The sequence below is a fragment of the Trametes versicolor genome (genome assembly GCF_000271585.1).
Source record: "Trametes versicolor FP-101664 SS1 unplaced genomic scaffold TRAVEscaffold_13, whole genome shotgun sequence".
In the NCBI taxonomy this organism is placed as follows: domain Eukaryota; kingdom Fungi; phylum Basidiomycota; class Agaricomycetes; order Polyporales; family Polyporaceae; genus Trametes; species Trametes versicolor.
Window position 1 is genome coordinate 1140371 of NW_007360333.1, and position 11047 is coordinate 1151417.

The following is an 11047-nucleotide window of genomic DNA, read 5'->3' on the forward strand; positions in this document are numbered from 1 at the left end:
ATATCTTGTTCCCTGCAACCACATCCTTGATTAGTTTGCACAGATGGATTCACCTTGTCAACAGCTTCCTGATGATATATAATATGTCACATTTGGGCCAGTAGAAGCTGAGATATTGACCCTTCTCTGTTTGGAGCCAAACAAGACCAAAGCAAATGGCACGACGATGCGGATTAGCGTCGTCGTGCCACTAGCTTTGGCTTTGTTTGTTTTCAGCCACAGCTCAACCTAATATGCTTGTTAATAGGTGATTGTATGGTGTAACATACTACTATTATATATCACCAGAAAGCTGTTGATGAGGAGAATGCAATGGGGGTGTTTGTATAATGTTCTGGGCACATCTGTGGGTGCTACAAGCCAAACAACCCACCATAAGTGACTTTGTGTCACAATCTGTCACTAATGGGGATCAATTTGAGTCTAGGTCAGTGTCTTTCCAAGCATAATATCAAGTGTTATATACTGTCAGGTCCAGAAAATTTAGCTCTACATAATGGCACTGTTTGCAAGTCAATAGGATGCCATTTGGAGGCATAGATTGGGGTAAAAAGATGTTCAGGTCCAGATGATGCATAAATATCAAGTGTTATATACTGTCAGGTTCAGAAATTTGAGCTCTACACAATGGTGTTGTTTGTAGGTCAATAGAATGCCAATTGAGGGCATAGATTGGAGTATAAGGATGTTCAGGTCCAGATAATGCAGTTTCTTTGATGCATTGCCAGCCCTATCTTCTGTCCTATACAACCAATGTGTGTCAGAGAATGTGATTATGAAGCTATATACATGAAGCAGTAAGAATAAAGACTGGGTAATGTGCATACAATCTGGTAATGACCTTCAGCCACAGTTAGTATTTGGAGCATTAAAGCCTATGATAGAAGACCTAACAAAGCTGTCTTGCTGAACATTGCCCTGTTGCCCTTCAAATGGAAGGAATATAGTAAGCATGAGAGAATTGCTTCTCAAACCCTTCAAAACAAATGGATTAGAAGATAATTCCCATCTAATAAACAGGAGAAGGCCTTGCATTGAAGAACTATTCAATAAAGATCTTAATCCAGGTATGACTGATCTATTGCATGCTCTAGAAATAGCTACAATGATGGGATGCCTTGTCAAAATCCTGTAGAGCAGATCAAGCTGGTGTATGGGTAAAATTCTTACTTTTCTAGGCTTTATAGAGGGCTAATACTAGTGGAGAATCAACCTTGATCAATAGTCAATGGAATGACCGTTATAACATCAACGTCTATAAAACTGCCCTTCTGTTAATATTGTGATGTTATTTTGTAATGTGGCTAAGTTTACAACCTCATCTGTTGATACTAAGAGATAATCAAAAAAATACTATCAGGCTGTCATCTGCAGGGCTGGTTAGCTAGGCATGAAATAAAATAAAGTTGGGGATAAGCAGTACTATTGAATAAGGATATCTGCATCATTGTGACACAAAGATTTACAAGTGGCATAAGTGATGTTATGGCTGAGTACCCTGGGCAGTTTGAGTAAGCTTAGACCATTACTCTAATCAACAACATATAGATTATTATGATGCTGTTGTGCTGAATCAGTAGGAAATTCTATGCATTATCAAAACATGTCAATGATCAGAAGATAGTTTAGGCTCATACATACCAGACATAACAATATTGTAACTACAACTTGTGCTATGCCAGATATTAATGCATTATTACATCTAAATTCTTAGTCCAAAAGGGATATAAAGTTGTTTTAGAATCCACAAAGTAGAGCAGTGGGATACATCTCTAGAAAAGACTCAAAACAAAATGGTGATGTATGTCTGTGAATGTCATTTTGTATCAACATGTCATTAACAATGTGTACCCTCATCAATCAAACCTGCCAGCCATGGCCCTCTTCACCCAAGTGAAGCAAAGGTGCTACACTTATGCTGGTGACACGCTCTGGGCAAGTTTGGGCGTCGGTTTGAGGATGAGAGGCTGGCTGTGAGGACTTCAGTATGCCATAAGCCCCTGTGCTAGTAAGCCACAACCCAGGAGACGTGCAGCATCATTTCTCGCTTGCACACTGAGCAGTGGGCAATTTGCTATGAGATGCATCATTTCCTGGCATGGTCATTCCGCTATCAAGCTCTGCATGGCCTGAGTGAGTACACAGTGCACTTGAAGACATTGGCGTGTGCACCAAGACAATCAACACAGGCAACCACAATGTGGCCCACTCACCTGTAAGCTGGCAAGAATTTGCTGCATCATTAGAGGAGGAGACCCAACCATTCTATTTCTTCTTCTTCTTTGGCTTCTTCAAGCTCTCGAGTCTTCGCTGGGGCAGGCGGCATTGTTAGGATCAGTTTATGACACCTACTGATCAGCAATAAGAAATTTCTGTGCAAATGGTGTCACTGATGAGCACTTGCACCTTGATGTGTACAATGGACTCTTCAAGGTGTGTGGCAGGGAATGCACATTTGCACCGCTCCCTCTGCTGATGTTGTTTGTGAGTAGAAAATGTGGTCCAGGAGGCCAGGGGCTCCCTGAGGAAGTGTAGCTGGTGCCACGTCGCTGAGCGTGCAGAGGAGGGGGGTTTCAAGTGGGACAATGCCAACCACAGTTGTGCTCATGACAGTCTTCTGACTACTTTGCTATCAGTGTATACAGAGTGTAAGCAGCAATGGCAGACAATGGTACCTGAGCAGAATGCATTATTGTCAAAGCTTACAGGTCACTTCAGCATAATCACCTATTCAACTACCATCAGGCAGTCAGTCAGGGATAGTCTTCATGCTCAGGAGCCAGTCACATATCCTGATGTGGGTTTGCTTATGCACTTTCAGCGCTGCCTCCAAGCAAACCTTCACAAGAACGACAAAAGAGCTGCACTCAAGCCACAAATGAGGTCCTCCTTCGAGTTGCATCTTCTACTGCCCATGTATACATGTGCCACAATCTGGCACATAGACTCAGAGCTTGGACACAAGTTCTCATGGCCTGCACACCTAGCCCCTTGTCGCCCATCGCCTTCGCTTCTCGTCGCTCCTCGTCGCCGCATCTCTGCCCGCACTCTGTTCGGAGTTCGGACACGCTCACGCGTCTTTTGGATCATCTTCTGCTTTTCATTCTCCTTCTATCTAGGTGGATACAGTCTGCCTAGTTGTTTGCCTCCTCTGAGCTGGTCGACACTCTCACCCTCGCCTTCGACTCAGACCAGGCGGATGGCCCGGATCATCATCATGTGGAGCCCACCGCGAAGTTAGCAGCACTCAATGAAGCCCAGTGTCAAGATCATGCATAGGGGCAGTGCTATTGATGCACTCAGCTGACCAGTCAGGACAGAAGAAAGAATTGGTTGAGAGCCCTAGGTGCATGTAAGGACAATATTCTAATTCATCACATGAGTACTTGGGATCAATCTCAGGAGGAAGGCCTCAATCTTTCCAGTCACTGCCTTGCAGTGCCCGACCTGTGCAACGGTGGGATGCAAGCGAGAGCTACAGGACACCATAAGTCAGCCACACGGATATCTATGTTCATCCCATCTCAGCCGGAAGGTCAGACTGATAGTCTTTGCAATGGGCCCTCATCTCCTGCTTGACCAAGAGTTACATGGTGATTGGTGTGCTGGCTGGTTGCCCTGACCAGGGCAGTGTGGGCCTGCAGTGCGCACACCTCATTAATGAGGTGCAGGCACTTTATTTCCATCTCCTTGAGCCAGTAAATGGCAGCCCCTTCAAAGTACAAGATCAATGAGGCCAGGATGCACACAATATAGTGATTGTTGAGCCCCTGCAAGAGGGTACCCGGGGTTGAGTGTGGGTACAGTTTAAGTGGGCCCATGTCAGGGGTCAGACACAGTATTGGTGGACATGACATCATGACTGAGTTTACACTTGGGGGTGGTCAAAGAGGCTTGCTCTGTGGCTCCCCCTTTGGGTGGCCTCATGTTACACGGTCTCGACCTGCTGACCTATCCCTGCAGACAGGTCCTGGCCCATGAGGCCAATGTCCTTGAAGATCAGTGCCGTGTTGCTGTGGTGACAGTACTCACCTGATATAGCCTCAACATCCTTCAAGATGAGCATGTCCACAAACCTGTTTGGGTCCCATGGCACAATGCAGTTTGGCATCAGCTTTGTGCTGCTTATAGTGAGGGCCAGCTTGTTGACCACAGTTGCCTCTTGACAGAGTGTCTTCAGATTTAGTAGAGGATTGCGGCCACCTCGATCTTGCACTTGGCCAAGGCACAATCATTTGTCCTCTACTACAACCACAGGTACCCCCACCTGGCAAGCCATGTATTGCTGTGTAAAGTACCTCTGAGCAATGCTCTATGACATGACCACTCTGAAAACTGCTAAACCCTCCTCCCAAGATGGTTGGTCAGGGCTACCATGGAGGACCAGCACCCTAGCACCACTGGTGAGGGAGGTCAGGCTGGAGGCGTGTTTGAGGCACCCCCATTGACACTCTGCCAGGGGCAGCCAGTTGGTCATGCGGGCCAGTGGCCATGTGACCAAAGAGGAGTGGAATGAGTGTTGGTGTGTCCCAGCTAACAGTTAGCTGTGCTTCCGACCCCTAGGGCTGCCAGACATCTAGGATACTAACAAGGCAAAGGCCTTCCTATCCATGCAAGCAACATTAAGCACCCTGACAAATTTCATGTGCTTCCTTTGTAGGTAGTTCATCAAGTCCTGCAGCCACTCACACAACATCCAAAGGTGCAACTTCACATTCAAGAGGTTGTTGAGGTTGGCATGCTCCCAGAACTGTAGTGTGAGCAAGGGTGCATCTGTGCAGTAGACGATGACATGGTGGGTGTCTGGGCTCACACACATACACACATACAAACATCCAATTTCCCTCGATGTGTGCGTTGATTTGAGACAGCGAGCATGTTGCCTTGTGCACATGCTCCTCTTGCAGTTGCTGGGGACAGCCTAGCCTATAGATGGGCTTGCCACTCTGAGGTCCTTCTTAGAGCAAGGCTGGTATTGAAGACACTCACCTTTGGGCTTGTTGTCTTGCATACTGACTGGTCTTGCTTTGCAATGGGCACTCAGGGTGGTTTGGTTTTCATCTATGCAGCTAGGCTGCATGTTTTTCTAACAGATACGTCCCCAGTATCATACAAGTAAGAGTTGATACCGATCATAGTCAAGTCATAGCCATAAAGTGTCCATACTGATATGTTTCATTTCATTTCATGGTTACCATTGCAGGATGCCCCTCACACCGTGGAATATGAGAGCTGTGGTTTGTGCTTAAAAGATATGCCCCTTGTGTATGATATAAGACCCTTCTTGTGTGAATCCAACCACTAGATTGTGGGGTATTGTGCTTCACAGTGGGGTCGTGCCCTAGGTTGGTACCAGGCAATGAAGATCTTGAAGCAATGAGCCATTGGGCTTGGTTTACGTGGACACTGGAGGTTTCCAAGGATGATGAGTTCTGCAGGCAAAGTGTGTGGCCTTGATGGTGAGAGAATAGGAAGGGCCTATGAACAAACATAGACAGCCACCAAGCATGAGGGAGCCAAGCTACCTGCACATGGGTACATGTGCATGCAACGAGCCGGTCTGCTCAGGTTGCATGACATGGAGATCTAAAGGCACAAATCACAGCAGAAAGAGGTCAGCCATGTGGTGCAAGAATTATGTGTACAACAAGCAGAGAGTGAATTGACAGCGGACATACATGAAGGCAAGGGCAAGCTCTGCGTTTATGCTGGGACACATGTACTAGGTGACTTGGGTAAGAGGGCCGTGTCCGGCAGGTATGATTGATGAGGATGTAGATATTGATTACAAATGATCATAATCATTACAAAGTTGGAGTAAAGTTGAGATCATACTTTCACATGTGGAAAAGACTATGTGACCAAAATGATTACTTTGATTACAAAGTTGAAGATTCAATATAGATCTCATTCTAATAGCAATTACACCATTAAAGTGACCAGTAAGCTTTGACAATAATGCATTCTGCTCAGGTACCATTGTCTGCCACTGTTGCTTACACTCTGTATACACTGACAAAACAGTCAGAAGACTGTCATAAGCACAGATGTAGTTGGCATTGTCCCACTTGAACCCAATGAAATTGACTTCACATCCTATCCTACCATTTGACATCTCCAAGGCTACTTAATATGGGGCTCATCTCCATTACAGAACTGGTAACATGGCAGGCAGTTACACTTGATGGCAACAAGAAGATCTTGACCAGCTACACTCTGATGTATTCAAGCTTGGCTCACATTCAGGCAGTGCACAAGTTTCAGGGAGACCACAAACACACAATGTGCAACCTCACCTTCCCTGGGGTGCCCATACTCGCTTACTAAGTGCAGCTCTTGCTGATCTGCCAGCTCCACACCACTGGTTATGAGGGCAACATGAGGGCAACATGACAGGGCTACTACTGGCTGATTAGCTGCAGAAGACAGCAACTGGTCTGTGGAACACCATCCCATCTAGTTCACAGACCTAATATGTGCTTTCAAAGTTACAAGACTACAACCAATCCCTAACCTAACCCTAAGTGGAGCAAACCCAGGAGAACAGCCAGCGAATCAAATGCACATTCTGGAGCTCATTGAGGTCAACAATGGAGAGCATGACGACAACATCATGCTGGACCTCATGTTCGATGAGGAATGTGACATTGTCCAGTTCAATACTGTGACAATATTGATGCAGGCTCTGGCAAACCCAGCCCAATTCCACCAACTGAATCTGCAAGTGTCTGTAAACCCACCACAACATGAGATTATTGTGCGGAAGGCAAGTGTCCTGTTCCAGACCGCTGCAATGAGTGGCAAACCTTGTGCTAACCTTACCATACAGGAGCCAGAGCCGATCTGTGTAGCCATAGCCGGCTGTTGCTTTGGACAAGTATAATATTGGGCACACATCTTGCTATTCAGCACCATCTTGATATGAGTATGACATATTGTCCATCATTTTTGCAACATAGACCTCATGGAGGCAGAGCACCATGCGGCATAGGAAGCAGGGCTGTGGGTGTAGGAGACAGTGTCCAATTTACACTTTTGTCACACATCTTCTGCACTGTGGTAAATCCCCAGATGAGTGTGCTCCTACTGTATGATGGCTGTGCTTCATGGTGGTCCTGCATTGGACAGATTGCATAGTACTTTGCCTCCAGACGTAGGTCCAAGGTATAAGAATGCTAATACTTCACTCAATTCCTCGCATATATCTTGGGCATGGGAAGGGAATGGGTGACCACATTAGCATTATGAGTTGTCTGGGCCCTTACCTTGACACCCTTGTAGGTAGTACCAATCACCCTACCCAATGGGTGGCCGAAGCAGTGGCTTGCTCTCACCCCCCAATGGAGTGAGTGCCAAGAAGCCTTGTGGTGAACAGATCCATGCTGAGGTTAATTTCATTGAGGAAGGGGATCTAGCTTCAGGTCTTCTATGCCTTCAATGGAGCGGTCAAAAGCGGACTGAACCAGGGTCTCCAGCTCCACCTGGCAAACAACCTGTCAGGAGGGTTAGCAAGCGGAAGCACCCTCACCATGAACCACCACTGTTTGTGCATCCCTATACATCCGGCATAGCCCCTCACAGAGAAAATATGATTTGATGACTTCATCTAAGCCCATACTGAGCCATTGGCATGCGGCCCACCCATAGGAGCAGATCAATAAATCTTGCCTCCTGCATAACCTGCTGACTGCAGTGAGCTCCCCCTTTTACTTATCAGGTTGCTTACTGACACTTACCTACGCTTGTGGCCCTTAGAATTGCACTCATAGATACTTCAATATATTCTGTTAGTCCTGCGTAACCAACATCTGACTGAGATTCACACTCATAGCTGCGACTGGTGAAATGAAAGGCTCTAGTGTTGGCTGAGATGAGCTCAATATGTATAGTGAGTGAGTGGGCAATGCACATATAAGTAGGGTGCAAAACAAATAAACTAAACAAGTGTGTGGTCCCACAGGCACAACTGTTGCAGCATCCTCCATGGCTGGTGCTCCTTCCCATGCAGCTGGCACTGATCATGGCAGTGTTTCTGTAGCATTGCAATCAGATGGTGTGTCTATTAAATAAGACAGCTCACCAGTTGAGGTACACACCTGGATCATTGCTGTGTACATGGACTTTAAACACATCTAGCTCAAACAGCTTCTTGTCTGCGCAGAAGGAGATGGTGCTGGTCACAGGGAACACCACAATGGTCATGGCTGCACAGGAGGGAGCGCCGGCTGCATAGGAGGGAAGCTCACACATGCCCGGGCTTGAAGCTTATCTGTTCTTGCTCCTCAGCCTCGCACCGGTCCAAGTGGTTCCACACCCACAGTCTTTTGGTTGGAGTGCATCATTATCTGAGACTGCATGAGTTGCTCCCCCTACTACACAATCACAGGGTGTCATCCTATCCTGCCATTTGACATCTCCAGCATGCACCTGTTCACCACGAGGTTTCTTGGCACCCACTGCATCACAGTCATCCTCTCGCTTACGCTTCACCGACTTCTTGTCCACTGTATTGCTCACAACTGTCAAAGCTTGTGTGCCCTGGGCTGCAACATATCCAGCTGTCTTCTTTGGCTGATCAGGTAGATCTGGTTTGGGCTGCTTCCTGTCCTTGGGTTTTGCCTTCTCGACTATCTGCCATGGAGCATCTGCCTGCACATCTTCAATAGGAAATGTATCACCAACATTCCATTTCAGGGCCCTGTGCATTGTCTTTGGCATGAACTGCTCTCCCTTCCACTTTCTGAATGAATGGATCAGTTCATTGCGTGTGATGCCTGTCACTTTGGGTGAGATCTTGCCCAGGTAGCGCAGCTTGGTGATTTCATCGAGCAACTCAAGCTCTCTGAACTCCTGACGCAGACTCCCAGATATTCCACCAGTCAACTTTCTTGGGTCAAATGGCTGCACAATAATAGTCCCATTGTATGTAGATCCTCTGGACAAGCATGTGTAGATTGACTGGTGAGAGCGGCAATTATGCAAATCACACACATTGTATGGCCGTGTACGTCCCTGGGATCCAAAGTCTGTCATGGCAAAGTTGGGAATGACTGATACCTGATCACGGGAAATGGACAGGAAATTTCCATTGGGCATCTTGCACCTGATCTTGCGTGACTGGTGGCTGATGGGCACTACATTCTCTGGCAATCCATCCAATTTCACAGTGGTAGGGGCAGCAGTGAGCTTGACAAACAAAGTTTCCAGGGCTTCCTTGTCCTCACTGATGGGTCTGGACCTCCAGCCAACAACCACACCCTCTGCTCCATTGGTCACACAGCATTCAGTTGCTTCATTGATCTTGATCATCACTGGCATGCCCACACACAGAGTCAATTTTCCTGGCAGATGGTCAGTGAGGGTGTGCGACAAATTCCACAGACAATCCTGGAGCTCTGCACTGAGAATATTGGTGGACCTTCTTGGATTCATGGTCTGTCTGCACTGCTTTTTGGTTGCATTGTCATCTGCATTGGCTGAGAGCTTGTCCACAGAATAAAATGTAGTCAATGGCTGGCCATTTTCTCTTGCAAACCTCTCACATCCCAGTTCATTGATCTTGTCTCTGTGTGTGTTCCAGGCAGTAATAATAGACACATTGCGGAAGCATGGCTGGTTCAATTTAGGTCTGCCTGGACCACGTCCTGCAACACGTGACTGCAGAAGCTTGACATCCTCAGGTGTCACCTCATCATACACATATCCGCTCTAGAAGCAGGTGCGGAATTTGTGGCTCTTGCAGTGGTCTGGATGCTTGAGCAAATACATGGCTGCCATGGGTCCACCAATTTCAGAGCATGCAGTGAGCGAGTTCACTATTTTGGTGATCAAAGACCGGGCCTTCTCTTTAGTAGACTTTTGACTGCCTAACAGCTCCACGATGCGCTCAAACACCTGCTGGATAGACTGGAACATCACATGGGTCTTGAGTGGGGTTTTGGTTATGTAATCAGCAACATAGGCTATGACAGACTTGATAGCAGTGCCTGACAACAGACTGGTGACATCAGTGTTCCCGTGCATGAGATAGGTGACTGCGTGGGTGATGGTATTGATCCAGGCCTCTCCCTTCTTCATGATCAGTGCACCAGTGCTTGGGTCTACCACAGTCTCTGGATGTGTCTCTCTGGGGAACCGGGCTTTGCAATTTCCATTTTTGTCTGTGCAGCCTCGATTATTACGATTGATGAGGAACGAAGAAATCGTTTCTTATGGGGTGAGCTTCCTGCCAACTTGCGTGACGCCAATCCGACCCCGTGGGAAAAAATTACTTACCCATCATTAGCTTTCTGATAGGCGCCACATACAAAATTTTGTAATGTTTGCAGGGTTAGGGTTGGATTCCAATAGCACAGCTTAGGGTTAGCCTTAGCTCAGTTCTAATCACAATTCTTACCACATGTAAAGCCTCTCCCTGGGCGCTTGTGTAACCCTAGGCTGCACAGCACATGTGGCGCTCACTGCCCACTATGCCTACAGGCTATGTCCCTCAACACATGATTACGATTGATGAGGAACGAAGAAATCGTTTCTTATGGGGTGACCTTCCTGCCAACTTGCATGTCGGAAAGTCGACCCCGTGGGAAAAAATTACTTACCCATCATTAGCTTTCTGATAGGCGCCACATACAAAATTTTGTAATGTTTGCAGGGTTAGGGTTGGATTCCAATAGCACAGCTTAGGGTTAGCCTTAGATTGGTTCTAATCACAATTCTTACCACATGTAAAGCCTCTCCCCTGGGCGCTTGTGTAACCCTAGGTTGCACAGCACATCCGCTCACTGCACACTATGCCTATAGGCTATGCACTGTATCAAAACAGACCCTTAACACATGATATAGTGTAGTTCAAGTACTATACCCCTAGTTTCCTTTTAGAGCAGTGATCTGGTAGTAGTATTTGGATGCCACATGCCACTAAGAGAGGCTAGTCAGCTATCAGTTGAGGTATTATGTACTAAAACAAAGGGTCATATATGTTTTTGTGTGTCATAAGTGATTGATCTGAAAACTATTGTATGCATTCTGGCTTGCAAAAATGGTAAAA

The 11047-nt window shown here is 46.7% G+C and overlaps 3 protein-coding genes across 3 annotated transcripts; all 3 read right to left on the reverse strand.

Moving 5' to 3' along the window:
• Positions 1 to 5920: 5920 nt before the first annotated feature.
• Positions 5921 to 8859, reverse strand: TRAVEDRAFT_80516 (uncharacterized protein; the record flags this gene model as incomplete). Its single annotated transcript, XM_008046193.1, has 2 exons — positions 5921 to 6087; positions 8454 to 8859. Coding segments are annotated over 2 exons (573 nt in total), but the record flags the coding sequence as incomplete, so codon positions are not given.
• TRAVEDRAFT_84524 (uncharacterized protein) lies at positions 8851 to 9639 on the reverse strand (the record flags this gene model as incomplete). The annotated part of the gene is made up of 1 exon (XM_008046194.1): positions 8851 to 9639. A coding segment is annotated over one exon (789 nt), but the record flags the coding sequence as incomplete, so codon positions are not given.
• A 195-nt stretch (positions 9640 to 9834) lies between these two features.
• Positions 9835 to 10173, reverse strand: TRAVEDRAFT_81374 (uncharacterized protein; the record flags this gene model as incomplete). Its single annotated transcript, XM_008046195.1, has 1 exon — positions 9835 to 10173. A coding segment is annotated over one exon (339 nt), but the record flags the coding sequence as incomplete, so codon positions are not given.
• Positions 10174 to 11047: the final 874 nt, after the last annotated feature.